The following is a 16,127-nucleotide window of genomic DNA, read 5'->3' on the forward strand; positions in this document are numbered from 1 at the left end:
TGAATGAAACGATGGGACAAGACCAGAGCCTTAACAACTACAGTTGATTTTTGTGTAAAAAAAAAAAAAAAGCCGAACTTCTGCAGACGAGAACGTCTTCAATAACAGACGTCTCAACTACTTAGTCAATATGACGTGACCATGATAACTGACCGTCCAGTGTCATACCTAGGAGTTTAACTTCCTCAACGTGACCATGATAACTGACCGTCCAGTGTCATACCTAGGAGTTTAACTTCCTCAACGTGACCATGATAACTGACCGTCCGGTGTCATACCTAGGAGTTTAACTTCCTCAACGTGACCATGATAACTGACCGTCCAGTGTCATACCTAGGAGTTTAACTTCCTCAACGTGACCATGATAACTGACCGTCCAGTGTCATACCTAGGAGTTTAACTTCCTCAACGTGACCATGATAACTGACCGTCCGGTGTCATACCTAGGAGTTTAACTTCCTCAACGTGACCATGATAACTGACCGTCCAGTGTCATACCTAGGAGTTTAACTTCCTCAACGTGACCATGATAACTGACCGTCCAGTGTCATACCTAGGAGTTTAACTTCCTCAACGTGAACATGATAACTGACCGTCCAGTGTCATACCTAGGAGTTTAACTTCCTCAACGTGACCATGATAACTGACCGTCCAGTGTCATACCTAGGAGTTTAACTTCCTCAACGTGACCATGATAACTGACCGTCCAGTGTCATACCTAGGAGTTTAACTTCCTCAACGTGACCATGATAACTGACCGTCCAGTGTCATACCTAGGAGTTTAACTTCCTCAACGTGACCATGATAACTGACCGTCCAGTGTCATACCTAGAAGTTTAACTTCCTCAACGTGACCATGATAACTGACCGTCCAGTGTCATACCTAGGAGTTTAACTTCCTCAACGTGACCATGATAACTGACCGTCCAGTGTCATACCTAGGAGTTTAACTTCCTCAACGTGACCATGATAACTGACCGTCCGGTGTCATACCTAGGAGTTTAACTTCCTCAACGTGACCATGATAACTGACCGTCCGGTGTCATACCTAGGAGTTTAACTTCCTCAACGTGACCATGATAACTGACCGTCCGGTGTCATACCTAGGAGTTTAACTTCCTCAACGTGACCATGATAACTGACCGTCCGGTGTCATACCTAGGAGTTTAACTTCCTCAACGTGACCATGATAACTGACCGTCCGGTGTCATACCTAGGAATTTAACTTCCTCAACGTGACCATGATAACTGACCGTCCGGTGTCATACCTAGGAGTTTAACTTCCTCAACGTGACCATGATAACTGACCGTCCAGTGTCATACCTAGGAGTTTAACTTCCTCAACGTGACCATGATAACTGACCGTCCAGTGTCATACCTAGGAGTTTAACTTCCTCAACGTGACCATGATAACTGACCGTCCAGTGTCATACCTAGGAGTTTAACTTCCTCAACGTGACCATGATAACTGACCGTCCAGTGTCATACCTAGGAGTTTAACTTCCTCAACGTGACCATGATAACTGACCGTCCAGTGTCATACCTAGGAGTTTAACTTCCTCAACGTGACCATGATAACTGACCGTCCAGTGTCATACCTAGGAGTTTAACTTCCTCAACGTGACCATGATAACTGACCGTCCAGTGTCATACCTAGGAGTTTAACTTCCTCAACGTGACCATGATAACTGACCGTCCAGTGTCATACCTAGAAGTTTAACTTCCTCAACGTGACCATGATAACTGACCGTCCAGTGTCATACCTAGGAGTTTAACTTCCTCAACGTGACCATGATAACTGACCGTCCAGTGTCATACCTAGGAGTTTAACTTCCTCAACGTGACCATGATAACTGACCGTCCGGTGTCATACCTAGGAGTTTAACTTCCTCAACGTGACCATGATAACTGACCGTCCGGTGTCATACCTAGGAGTTTAACTTCCTCAACGTGACCATGATAACTGACCGTCCGGTGTCATACCTAGGAGTTTAACTTCCTCAACGTGACCATGATAACTGACCGTCCGGTGTCATACCTGTCACGTTCTGACCTTTATTTCCGTTGTTTTGTATTTATTTAGTATGGTCAGGGCGTGAGTTGGGTGGGCAGTCTATGTTTGTTTTTCTATGTTTTGGGGCATTTCTATGTTTTCGGCCTAGTATGGTTCTCAATCAGAGGCAGGTGTCATTAGTTGTCTCTGATTGAGAATCATACTTAGGTAGCCTGGGTTGCACTGTTTGTTTGTGGGTGATTGTCTATGTTGATGGCTTGTTTCAGCACAGGTCTCATTTTTGTAGCTTCACGGTTGAATTTGGTTTATTGTTTTTGTTACTCTCTTGTATAGTGTTCAGTCTTTCGTTATTAAAGATTTACCATGGACACTTACCACGCCGCATATTGGTCCTCTGATCCATCTCGCCTCTCCTCTTCAGACGAAGAGGAGGACGACCGTGACAGAATCACCCACCAACCAAGGACCAAGCGGCGTGGTAGAAAACAGCGACGACAGCAGCAGCAGCAGCAACAACAACAGCGGCCGGTATCACAGGACTCCTGGACATGGGAGGAGATACTGAACGGAGAGGGACCCTGGGCACAGGCTGGGGAATATCGCCGCCCCAAAGCAGAGCTGGAGGCAGCGAAAGCTGAGCGGCGGCGATATGAGGAGGCAGCACGGCAGTGCGACAGGTACGAGAGACAGCCCCAAATTTTTTTGGGGGGGGGGCACACGAGGGGTGGAGCTAAGCCAGGTAGCAGACCTGCGCTCACCCCTCGTGCTTATTATAAGCAGCGCGATACTGGGCAGGCACCGTGTTATGCGGTTAAGCGCAGGGTGTCGCCAGTACGTGTCCATAGCCCGGTGCGCTATAGGACAGCCCCCCGAGAGTGTCATGCGAGTGCGGGCATCGAGCCAGGGCGTATGGTGCCTGCTCAGCGGGTCTGGTCGCCGGTACGCAGTTTTGGCCCAGGGTATCCTGCGCCGGCTCTGCGTGCTGTGTCTCCGGGGCGCTGGGAGGGTACAGTGCGTCCTCTGCCCGCGCTCCGCTCGTACCGGGCGACTGTGGGAATGGAGCCGAAGGGAGAGGTGCGTGTAGTAAGCACTAGATCTCCCGTGCTTACCCACAGCCCGGTTCAACCTGTGCCTGCACTCTGGACGGTCCGGGCTAGAGTGGTTATCCAGCCTGGGGAAGTGGTGCCAAGGTTGCGCACCAGAGCTCCAGTGCTCCCCCACAGCCCGGTCTTTCAGGTGCCTCCTCTTAACCCCAAGCCTCCTGAAGGTCTTCCCAGCCTGGTGGTTCCTGTGGCAGCCCCACGCACCAGGCTGTCTCTCTGTCTCCTCCCTGCAGGTGGTCCTGTCTGTCCGGCGCCGCTGCCGGAGTCTCCCGCCTGTCCGGCGCCGCTGCCGGAGTCTCCCGCCTGTCCGGCGCCGCTGCCGGAGTCTCCCGCCTGTCCGGCGCCGCTGCCGGAGTCTCCCGCCTGTCCGGCGCCGCTGCCGGAGTCTCCCGCCTGTCCGGCGCCGCTGCCGGAGTCTCCCGCCTGTCCGGCGCCGCTGCCGGAGTCTCCCGCCTGTCCGGCGCCGCTGCCGGAGTCTCCCGCCTGTCCGGCGCCGCTGCCGGAGCCTCCCGCCTGTCCGGCGCCTCTGCCGGAGCCTCCCGCCTGTCCGGCGCCTCTGCCGGAGCCTCCCGCCTGTCCGGCGCCTCTGCCGGAGCCTCCCGCCTGTCCGGCGCCTCTGCCGGAGCCTCCCGCCTGTCCGGCGCCTCTGCCGGAGCCTCCCGCCTGTCCGGCGCCTCTGCCGGAGCCTCCCGCCTGTCCGGCGCCTCTGCCGGAGCCTCCCGCCTGTCCGGCGCCGCTGCCGGAGCCTCCCGCCTGTCCGGCGCCGCTGCCGGAGCCTCCCGCCTGTCCGGCGCCGCTGCCGGAGCCTCCCGCCTGTCCGGCGCCGCTGCCGGAGCCTCCCGCCTGTCCGGCGCCGCTGCCGGAGCCTCCCGCCTGTCCGGCGCCGCTGCCGGAGCCTCCCGCCTGTCCGGCGCCGCTGCCGGAGCCTCCCGCCTGTCCGGCGCCGCTGCCGGAGCCTCCCGCCTGTCCGGCGCCGCTGCCGGAGCCTCCCGCCTGTCCGGCGCCGCTGCCGGAGCCCCTCTGCCCAGAGCAGCTGTCTCTCTGTCCCGAGCAGCTGTCTCTCTGTCCCGAGCAGCTGTCTCTCTGTCCCGAGCAGCTGTCTCTCTGTCCCGAGCAGCTGTCTCTCTGTCCCGAGCAGCTGTCTCTCTGTCCCGAGCAGCTGTCCCTCTGTCCCGAGCAGCTGTCCCTCTGTCCCGAGCTGCCCCTCTGTCCAGTGGGGTCATTGAGAGGGGTGGTCATGCTGAGAGAGCCACGGAGGCGGACAATAAGGCGGACTAAGACAATGATGAGGTGGGGTCCGCGTCCCGCGCCAGAGCCGCCACCGCGGACAGACGCCCACCCAGACCCTCCCCTATAGGTCAAGGTTTTGCGGCCGGAGTCCGCACCTTTGGGGGGGGGTACTGTCACGTTCTGACCTTTATTTCCGTTGTTTTGTATTTATTTAGTATGGTCAGGGCGTGAGTTGGGTGGGCAGTCTATGTTTGTTTTTCTATGTTTTGGGGCATTTCTATGTTTTCGGCCTAGTATGGTTCTCAATCAGAGGCAGGTGTCATTAGTTGTCTCTGATTGAGAATCATACTTAGGTAGCCTGGGTTGCACTGTTTGTTTGTGGGTGATTGTCTATGTTGATGGCTTGTTTCAGCACAGGTCTCATTTTTGTAGCTTCACGGTTGAATTTGGTTTATTGTTTTTGTTACTCTCTTGTATAGTGTTCAGTCTTTCGTTATTAAAGATTTACCATGGACACTTACCACGCCGCATATTGGTCCTCTGATCCATCTCGCCTCTCCTCTTCAGACGAAGAGGAGGACGACCGTGACAATACCTAGGAATTTAACTTCCTCAACGTGACCATGATAACTGACCGTCCGGTGTCATACCTAGGAGTTTAACTTCCTCAACGTGACCATGATAACTGACCGTCCAGTGTCATACCTAGGAGTTTAACTTCCTCGACGTGACCATGATAACTGACCGTCCAGTGTCATACCTAGGAGTTTAACTTCCTCAACGTGACCATGATAACTGACCGTCCAGTGTCATACCTAGGAGTTTAACTTCCTCGACGTGACCATGATAACTGACCGTCCAGTGTCATACCTAGGAGTTTAACTCCCTCTACTTGCTCAGTGGCCACACCCTTTATACACGACTCCAGTTGAGGTTTAGGTCTTGTGTTGTTTTGAACCAAATACAATGCTTTAGGTTGTAGATGTATTTAAGACCAGTTTATTATTAATCTCCCATTCGGATACTGAGCCTTTTCCCATTGTGTTTTATGTCATTTTGTATTGTATTTTCTTTCTTCTTTCTGTTAAGGTTAGTCCATTGACAGTATGTCAACCAATCTGCTGAGCAGCCTGACTTGTTTGCCGCCTCTTGTGCATCATTTCTGGAGCGATAGAAAGGACCGACGAGGTTGACTGGGTCCACATGGAAGAGTTGATGTGTTTTCTGCTTTGATTTAGACATAAATTATATCTCGATTACACATTTTGATAATACACATGTAGTTTGCAGCCAAGGGTAGGATTGGTCAATCTATACATGTGATAACTTCCTTGAGTTCCTAAACACTGAGGGACAGTTTTCTAAACACAGATTAAGCCTAAATAAACAACTATTTTAATATAGTGTATTCCAATGCTTTTTGAGAACGACTATAGGCTTAACCTGGGTCTGGGAAACTATCCTTGTCCTGAGCATCAAAGTGTTTCCTTAGAAAAAAGGTCTCATTGGCTATTGCTAATTCCTTTCTCTCTGTACTTTAGAAGAACGATCAGTTATGTAAAGTCATAATTAGTCTTAGTCCTGAGCTGCATGGAAAGTGTTAGATCCGGGAACCGCAATGTATTAGTGGGACCAGATTTTCTGCACAGCAAATCACACAAATCTTTTTGAGGAAAAGAAAAATGAAGAGCCGTTCCGCTGAGCACAGAGGTGAAGCTCTGGGGAAGTTAAGCTCCACTTTATTCTTGAATTATCACGTCAACTATTCTTTCTGTGACCCCAAATCCAATTCCGGTCAGCGGTATAAAACCCAACCCTCTGAATATCTAAATGTTCTGAGGAACTGTTCCTCGCCTTACCGTTCCGGTCAGGTTTGAATATATCTCCAAGGTCATTGTGAATATTGGGAGACTGATTCTATCAGTTTGTGATCAGTTGAATCCATTACATCAGTTCTAGTCAGTTCATACTGGAAGGGGTCTCATGTTGTCAGTATCAGTCCAGTTCATGCCAAACGTTATCCAAACGTTACATCATCACCCGTACGATTACATGACCTGCGTCGCATTCATGAGTCTGGGATTGGCTATTCCGTTTAAGGCTAATTGTTCCCACTCTCCTCCACATTAAGCTGTCATCTTACAAACAGAATGACCCACCTATCACAGAACACCATGTCATCAGCAGTCTGCCTACCCTCCCTCACCTTTCTAATGTCACTATTAGCGTCTGGGTCAGACTACTGTCAGCTGCTTATACACTTAAAATGGTGTGTGTGTGTGTGTGTGTGTGTGTGTGTGTGTGTGTGTGTGTGTGTGTGTGTGTGTGTGTGTGTGTGTGTGTTCCGAGCGTCTAACCTTCTTCGCTCATAACGCCCCGAGGCTCCTTAGTCGTGAAATCAATTCCATTCCACACACCCTGACCTCCAAAACCGGAAGGGAGTTCTCATACATGATCTCTATCTTCACACACGCACACACAGACAGACACACACAAAAATAGTTTTCGCTATTTTCTCCCTCCCGTAGATAAATTGAGGCGTGCATGATGTGTGGCCTAGCGTAGTGGAGGCTTACAGTGGGATTTTTTTTTGTAGAAGTCTACAGTCACAAGATCTTATGAATAGTTAATAGGCAATAGAAGCCAGCCCAGAGAGCTGGGGGAGAGAATGTGCTGCAAACGTTATTATAGTCGCATGGGGAGGACAACAGTGGAGCAGAGAGAGAGAGTAAACTAAGAGGGATAGTTCTGTATTGTATTGAGACATCCGTGTTAGACAGAACTACGGTGTGCTGTCAGAATCAGTGCCACATTACAATGATGTGTCCTTGTGTTAATGTCATATGCATTGTAGATATCTCACATCCTGTCAAAAGGAGTACAAGAGGAAATGGACTGAACTTCACAGCGCCTTGTTTGTTTTCACACCTTAACCCATTGGTACCTCTCTCCTCTTTCCCCCATATCTCTCTCATTCTCTCCCGTCCTCTCACCTTCCTTACTATTTGACTGTCCTCACCTTCTCTGTGTTTCATACTGCTGTGTGGCCATCAGATTGTGTAAACATTTTTTTGCGTGTGCATTTGTGCACATCCACACAGGGGGAATATGGTGGAAAACTAAGACAGAACTTAGACAGATTGACAGTTACTTAGCTGAGCCTGTGAAGGCTGGCTGACATTACAGGAGAGAGGCCTGTCTGGTGGCTGTCAACTGCAGCACTGCAGCAGAGGGTTGAAACAGTCGAGGAAGGGGGGGGGGGGGGGCGCCTCAAAGCCTGTGCCCACACAGTCTGGAGTGGAGTTATCACACCAAACACACGATAGAGCAATCAAATGGAACGTTGTGATGTACCGTCTATCTATCTATGACTAAACAGTCACGTGCAGTATTGTCCCTCTCCTCTCCTGTTTTACTCCCCGCCACAGCTGTTTCATTTAACACCCAAACTGTAGAACTAAAGGATCTGGCACTGAGCTTTACATCTCTTCTGTTTCTCTCTCTTTCTCTCTCTCAGCTTTGATGTCAGCTGGATGCTGTACCACCAACTGTAGAAATGTGAAAATATGGGACAGGTAAGAATCATTCAATAAGACACATTTGAACGTTTTTAAATATTAGCAGATGCTTTAATCCAGAGCGATTTACAGTAGTGAGTACATGCATTTTCATACTTTTTCCCCCCTTGTACTGGTCCCCCGTGGGAATCCAACCCACAACCCTGGCTTTGCGAGTGCCATGCTCTACCAACTTTGCTCCCGAGTGGCGCAGCGGTCTAAGGCACTGCATCTCAGTGCAAGAGGCGTCACTACAGTCCCTGGTTCGAATCCAGGCTGTTTCACATCCGGACGTGATTGGGAGTCCCACCGGTTTGGCCGGTGTAGGCCATCATTGTAAATAAGAATTTGTTCTTAACTTGCCTAGTTAAATAAAGGTTAAATTTAAAGAAATTTTCAAAAAATATCCCTTCCTTAAACTTAGCCCTCAGCAAAACTTTACAAAGCCTGTATAAGCAGACCTGAGCCAGAGGGAATAGAAGAATTGTAACTCTAGCTGTGTCATCCTATGAGTCAGAGAGAACGGGCCTAGTGTCGTAGCCTGGCCCCAGATCTGTTTGTGCTCTCTTGAATGCCAATGACTAGAAGTTGACAAGAGACCACAAACAGATGTTTAACCAGGCTACCAGTGTGGTAACTACGGTGTACATCACATCAGTTGGCCAATCTGGATGTATAATAATCAAGCTGTGTGGCAGACAGTGAGACTGTAGTGGGTTTATAGTAATGAAGAGATAGAGGTGACCTTGCCATCTTAAATCTTGGCCCAGAGGGGAGGGAGCAGATTACTCTGTGTGTGTGTGTGTGTGTGTGTGTGTGTGTGTGTGTAGGTGGCTGTTTTAATATTGAATGATTCAGCGACAGGACATCCCCTCTCTCCTGGGGGATTGCACACCACCTTACATACACACAATCACTTCTTGATGTTTCATTCTGCCCAAAGATGGAACATATTCCTTTCCTGTTCTTTACTTTCTCAGAATTTCTCTCACCCTCTTTCTCGTATTCTCCCCCTTCTCTTTCTCTTTCTCGCCCTCTCTGCCTTTAGTCACATCATCACAGTAAGTATATCATTGATGCATTCAAAGTATGCCTAAAACATGTCTTCTTCTCCCTCATAGCTTCGATGCCTCTTCTTGACCACACTGCACCCCAGCTGGGGGATAAGGAGTGTCCAACACTCCTGCTGCCCTGGCCCAAACAGACACTAGGACAACTGGACACCCCTCTCCACGATCCTGATGTTCTGTCCCATCCGTCCTCACGTACTACTATGTTTTCATTTCTACATATCTAGAGTTCGGGACAATTTGGGGGAAAACTTGGGAATGCTATTAGGACAGATGGATGGCATTCCCAAAGACTGCCACAGCTAAATGGATGAGAGCTAGACTGGATCCCGAATATGAGCTCCCTGCCAACCACCATGACATGACCTACCCCCCAGAGAGGGAAAGATGCAGGGGAAGAAGTGAAAAGAAGGAGAGAAGAAGAGGAACCCTCCTCTCTGTTTACAGATTAATCTCATCAGTCTGGGGTCCACTATCTCTCTCTCTCTCTCTTTATCTATTTTTATCTCTCTCTCTTTCTCTCGCTCTCTCCTCTTCCTCCCTCTGCCTCTACCCTTTCTCTCTTAATCTCTCTCAATCTCTCTCTCTTATTATCACTTTATCTCTCTCTTATTATCTCTTTATCTCTCTCTTTATATCTCTCTTTATCTCTCTCTCTCTCCTATTCATCTTTCTCCCTCTGCCTCTGCCTCTCCTCTCTCTCTCTCTCGCTCTCTCTTGTTCCTCTTTCTCCCTCAGCCTCTCCCCTCTCTCTTAATCTCTATATCTTCCCCTTCACTTCCACTTCCTTCTTCTCTTTCCTCTCTCCCCTGCTATCTCGCTCTCTCCCACCACCCCCTTTCTCCTTCCATCCCTCCCTCCCCCTCCTTCCCACCCTACCTCCAGCAGCCTCCACAGATATTCATCATCTTCTTCTGTGTACTGAGACAGTAGTAATCTAATGTTCCTCCCCTCGTCTGCAGCCACAAATCTAGATGATAAGATTATCCTATCCTCTCCCAGTCATCATCTCAAACTTTTGTTGACCAATTTCATTAAACAGAGTGAAAAAGCTGAAGTTTGTGTTAAAGGGAAAGTTCAGCGAAATTGCATATTTAGATATTTGTTTCCTCACCTTGAAAACAGTTTCTCAAATATCTAATTTTGCTGAACTATCCCTTTTTTAGAAGTTCCTAGGCAATTACCCTCCACCACCAACATGCTGTGTCTTATTACAAAACTACAACATGGCCGCCAATGTTAGCTTGTTGGGTAACGTTGTAGTTCTAACCAGATACAGTGTTACGGTGTTAGCCTAGTTTTCTTTTTTGTAAAATCTTGCTCCCTTCCGAGCACCTATATTTCCAGCTAGGGAGGTGAGTATACATTCTCCATGTTGTTTTATACAAGAAAGGTAAAGTCAAAGTACATAGTAGTTTATTGGGATTAGTTTTCTATATATATATATATATATATATATATAATGATTATTATTTTTGACTGGTATTAGAACAATTATATGAAGATATCTATGTATACAAAATAATAAAGATTCTTCTTTATGTAAACTTTGTTTTTTGGAAAACTTATTTTGCATGATTCTACTACAACTATACATGTAATTAAGGCTGGGATTCAATCCGATCGCAGGTTGTAGGCAATGCGACAATTTCTGATTTGGCCAACAAATGCAGTGTTTACTGTGAATGCAATCTCTGCGAACACTGGAACATTGCCTACAACACCCGTCTACAATCCCGGCCTTACCTTATTTTATGCAAAGATACTGTATGTTCTACGTTGTATATAGACGACTATAATATTAGTGTGCGTTTGTATGAATTAGTCAAAGGTTCCACTTTGATATATAGTAAGTACACAAACAGGACTTCTCTATGGTGATTTAGATGGACTTGATCTCAACAGTCTGAAAGTCTAACAATAGTAGGTTATGGTGTCGCTCACCACCATCAACTCCCCTTGTCCCATCAAATCAGACAGGGTCCATGTCCCATCATATCAGACAGAGTCAGTAGTAACTAGGCCTTGTCTCATCAGATCAGACAGGGTCCGTAGTAACTAAGCCTTATCCCATCAGATCAGACAGGGTCCGTAGTAACTAAGCCTTATCTTATCAGATCAGACAGGGTCCGTAGTAACTAAGCCTTATCTTATCAGATCAGACAGGGTTAGTAGTAACTAAGCCTTATCTCATCAGATCAGACAGGGTTAGTAGTAACTAAGCCTTATCTTATCAGATCAGACAGGGTCCGTAGTAACTAAGCCTTATCTTATCAGATCAGACAGGGTTAGTAGTAATTAAGCCTTATCTCATCAGATCAGACAGGGTCCGTAGTAACTAAGCCTTATCTTATCAGATCAGACAAGGTTAGTAGTAACTAAGCCTTGTCCCATCAGATCAGACAGGGTCCGTAGTAACTTGGCCATTGGACAGGAAGCTGCTTCACCCCATAGGGACTCTGCCCATTGTGTAACCGTAGGACGAGGTCTCTTCCTAACCCAAGCTCCATTTCCTCTTACCTCTGACATCTTCCCTGTCGGCGTCCCAAATGGCACCCTATCCCCTACATAGTGCACTACTTTTGACCAGAGCCTTATGGGCCCTGGTAAATGGTAGTGCACTACATTGTGAAAAGGGTGCCATTTGGGACGCACTCTGTGAGGATGACAGACTGTCCCAATCCCATTAAGTTACCATGACATCTGCTTCTCCGGATTTTGGATGGAAGAGGGGTTTGGTAACGGGGGTGTAGTGGAAGTGCGTGTGTGTGTGTGTGTGCGCGCTTATGTGTGTTTGTGATTGAATTCCGGCTGATCTACTTCATCTGTATGTTTGTTTGGAGTGATTAGGGTTCACTTTATTGCCCCAAAATAATCCCTTTAATGAGACTTACTCCCAGCCAAAGTATTTGTGTATTAGTGCAGTCGTATCTGTGGTGTTAGTGGGTGTTATCCTATGGGATCCCGGAAGCTTCTGGGAGATCAGGCTGCTGATTGAATCGAGTGATCCCCTTATTAGACGGGAGAGCTCTGACTCAGAATGAGGTAAGGATAAGCGAGGAGTGTGTGTGTGTGTGTGTGTGTGTGTGTGTGTGTGTGTGTGTGTGTGTGTGTGTGTGTGTGTGTGTGTGTGTGTGTGTGTGTGTGTGTGTGTGTGTGTGTGTGTGTGTGTGTCAGCATCTTATCAGGGATGCTGCATGGGCTCAGAAAGATAGAGGAAACTATGTGCTTGTGTTTATGTTCAACTTGTGTCTCTACTTAGCTTGTGGTCTTGGTTTGGAATGTGTTGAGATGAAAGGGGCTCGGAGAAGATATGTGGTTTCTGAAGAGTGAAGTGTGTGTGTTGCTGTTGAGAACAGAGTGTTTCCCTAAGGAGCTCACTTGCTAGTCAAGTAAAGTCAGACAGTAGCACAAGGACCAATGTTTGTCAATGTTTTCTGAACTGAAAGTATTGGATATGTTTTAAGTGATGTTTGGTATTACTGCACTGTATTGTGCCGTAGTAGGTAGGCTACTGTGTTGAACTGTACTGTAATATGCTGCTGTGGGACTATGCATATAGTATGTCTCTCGTGCGTAATGCCATTGTAATGCACGTTGGACTTCAATGGTATGAACAATTTGTGGTAAGAAAACTGTGAAATGTAACCTCAATGACATCAAAATGGATGAAAAGCATGACATGTGATGGAAAATATTGTCTAACGGTATATTATATATATATATAGTATAAAACATCTGCAATTAAGTCATATTTTGTCTGAAATATAGACAAATTGATCAACTTGACCAATCCAACATATATTTTTCAAAGGATAACATTTTGTACGTACGGAGAACAGCTAACTTTGTCACGTTCTGACCTTAGCTCCTTTGTTTTGTCTTTTGTTTTAGTATGGTCAGGGCGTGAGTTGGGTGAGTTGTCTACGTTAGTTTTTCTATATTTTTCTATTTCTCTGTTTGGCCTGGTATGGTTCTCAATCAGAGGCAGCTGTCAATCGTTGTCCCTGATTGAGAACCATATTTAGGCAGCCTGTTTTCTATTGTGTTTTGTGGGTGGTTATTTTCAGTCTTTGTGTGTCTGCACCAGACAGAACTGTTTCGGTTGTTACTTTGTTGTTTTGAAGTGTTCAGTTTCATAAAAAAAAAAGATGAACACTTACCACGCTGCGCTTTGGTCCTCTCCTTCTTCCCAAGACAGCCGTCACAAACTTACTTTGAGAAATATCTGGTTGTTTATATGGTTGTTTCTGTCTTCATTTGGAGAGATAACCTCCTTCTTTACCATGAAATGAATGATCGTCAATGGCATTGTTCTGACCGCATCAACCATACTGTGCATGCATTTTTGTCCTTTTAATGCCGTAGGAGGGGGGCATCAAAGTTACTCTTGAAGTGTTTGATTGCCCATATTTGTAGAATTTGGAAGGGAAACAATGTCTATAACTTGTCTCTCAATATATGAATGGGGCCCAATGTCTCAGTTTGCAACCCGTTAAGCCCAATGTTGCGTTTTTGCAACACTTACAAATCTACCTCTAGCTCTGGCTCAGAATGTTTGTTTCTCAATGTTCTATCCCTCTCCATAATCATTACACCTTAGAGTAGACGGGAAAACATGTTTCAAGTCATGTACTTGCATGGATGGCCTACAACATAGTACGCTTGTGTAGGGGACCAGTGTGGTGCCAGAGGAGTGGACCTCTTTCAAATCAAAACAAATCAAATTGTATTTGTCACACAAATGTTTACTTACAAGGCCCTAACCAACAATGCAGTTAAGGAAATAGAGTTAAGACAATACATGAAAATATATATGTTTTTCATTAACACAATAAAAGTGTACATTAAACATATAATGTTTCAGAGGCTACTGATGCCATGATAATCATACTGACAACCAACACACACTACTAAGGGATACATCTGGGTCTAAGGAGATTAACTAGGTAGTGTTTGACATGATTTTATAGTTTAGGACCTGTACAGGATGTAGTTTAGGAAACGTATATTTGCAACATCGGGTCTCCCAGGGATATGCATAGTCATGGGTGTGAGAGACTGTGTGCCTTTCACTGAGACAGAGGCAGGGACACAGACGCAGGTTGATTAAAAATAATCTCTGCCAGCTGATCCGGGAAGTGTGTGTTTGTGTATGTGCGTAACTGTGTGTCTGTGTGCTCCCGAGCATGTGTGCTTTGGAGGGTGTGTGGTTACATCCCTGTGTGTGTGTGTGTGTGTGTGTGTGTGTGTGTGTGTGTGTGTGTGTGTGTGTGTGTGTGTGTGTGTGTGTGCGCGCGAGATCACTGCTCTGATCCGCTCTGCTGCATTGCAGTGCGTCCAGCCACAGCCCCAGCTCCTGCCAGCCTGCCCGGGTCTGTAGAGTACTGTCTGTTGTCCAGGGCACTTCTCCAAGGTCACACAGGTCAATCTATCCCAATCTAGAACACACACATAGAGAGACAGTTGTTAGGTTAATCTAGAAACACCACAGAGATACACTGGATGTTTACAACCCATCTGACTGAGGTGACACACACACACACAGTGTTTACTACCCATCTGACGGAGATGAACCGTGTACTTTTACGACCAGGTGAGGAGGGGGATATTAGTGAGGCTGCTGGCGGCTACGCTATGTGCTAATGATGAACTCTGAGGTTTAGGGACTAAGGATTCACTTTCTGGGGTGATATGTAAGAACTACAGTATTATATTTCTCTTTCCTGTAGGTTTGCCTTTAGGTATATAATGATTAACTGTAGCTTTAGTATAAAGTAGGCCAAGGAGAGACTTTTTTCACTGTATTAATTAATCTTACGTTCCATGGCAATGAGTCTATGGCACGTAGGCTAGAGAAACAACATTTTCAAAATGGCGCTACAGAGAAACTTGATTGATAGATTGATAATCAAGTTCTTCGGGATTCCCGTCTCACATTAAGCTCTCTGATACACACACACACTCACATGCACACTCACATGCACAGAGATCCCCACCTTTACCCCCTCCCCCCACACACACACACCCTCAATACACAACACACTGATCCTCTAATTCCAGTGAGCCTGATTGTGATAGAGCACAAAGCAGCGTTCAAGGGCACGAATCAAACAAACGCTGAAATCCCAGTCCTCAGAGTTGTGAAACATCTTTCTGCAGCTGCCGAAGACGGAGAGTCAAGTGTTCAAGAGCCTTGAGAGGTCTAATACGCCGTCTCGGGAAGAAAACCACACAGGACGGCTTGTCATTGTCTTCTAAGATCAGTACAATACACAGCTCTGGAGATAACGTGAGACAAACGTTTCTTCCTCTGGTATGAAGTGGATATATTGGTCTCCGCTGGTGATTTCTATGAAGGCCAGAGGAGTTGGGGAATAAAGGTGTATTCATATTACCAGCAGTAAGTAAGAGGTTTGTTGAGGGGAGATGCATTGGCATTGAGAAGTGTTTGCTGTTTAGAAAGTACATACAGTGTATCTTCCCTATAGGCATAAGTCAAGACTGGAATACACTTTCTGCTTATGTACCCAGCAGTCCAATTCATACTGACTCTACTCTTCAACTACGTTGTACAACAGTCATATTCTGAATTTCATACCAATACAGACAAACGCACACAGCCACCTGTCTCCACGAGTGAAAACATACCTCTTTCCCCCTGAGTCTTACGCACAGCAAATCTCCTGTACTACATGTCAGGAAACAAGATGGAGTGTGACAGGAAACAGGCCCAGTATACTGTGTGTGTGTGTGTGCGTGTGTGTGTGTGTGTGTGTGTGTGTGTGTGTGTGTGTGTGTGTGTGTGTGTGTGTATGTGTGTGTGTGGAGGTGTGTGTGTGTGTGTGTGTGTGTGTGTGTGTGTGTGTGTGTGTGTGTGTGTGTGTGTGTGTGTGTGTGTGGTGTGTGTGGAGGTGTGTGTGGAGGTGTGTGTGTGGAGGTGTGTGTGGAGGTGTGTGTGTGTGTGTGGTGTGTGTGTGGAGGTGTGTGTGGAGGTGTGTGTGGAGGTGTGTGTGTGGAGGTGTGTGTGTGGAGGTGTGTGTGGAGGTGTGTGTGTGGAGGTGTGTGTGGAGGTGTGTGTGTGTGTGTGGTGTGTGTGTGGAGGTGTGTGGAGGTGTTAGTGTGTGTGTGTGTGTGTGTGTGTGTGTGTGTG

General features: G+C 47.0%; 1 protein-coding gene across 2 annotated transcripts in view; it reads left to right on the forward strand.

Annotated features, from left to right (window-relative positions):
- The window catches only part of LOC110485737 (coiled-coil domain-containing protein 85A), a 35,532-nt gene extending 25,968 nt beyond the window's left edge, over positions 1–9,564 (forward strand). For both annotated transcript variants that reach the window (XR_002467971.2, XM_021556889.2), the window contains 2 exons: positions 7,865–7,922; positions 9,026–9,564. Coding sequence is in view for 1 of the 2 variants with exons in the window: in XM_021556889.2 (XP_021412564.1) it covers positions 7,865–7,922; positions 9,026–9,044 (77 nt within the window). In the remaining variant the exon portion in view is untranslated. The remainder of the gene's footprint in view (positions 1–7,864; positions 7,923–9,025) is intronic.
- Positions 9,565–16,127: the final 6,563 nt, after the last annotated feature.

The sequence above is a fragment of the Oncorhynchus mykiss genome, chromosome 13 (genome assembly GCF_013265735.2).
Source record: "Oncorhynchus mykiss isolate Arlee chromosome 13, USDA_OmykA_1.1, whole genome shotgun sequence".
NCBI lineage: Eukaryota > Metazoa > Chordata > Actinopteri > Salmoniformes > Salmonidae > Oncorhynchus > Oncorhynchus mykiss.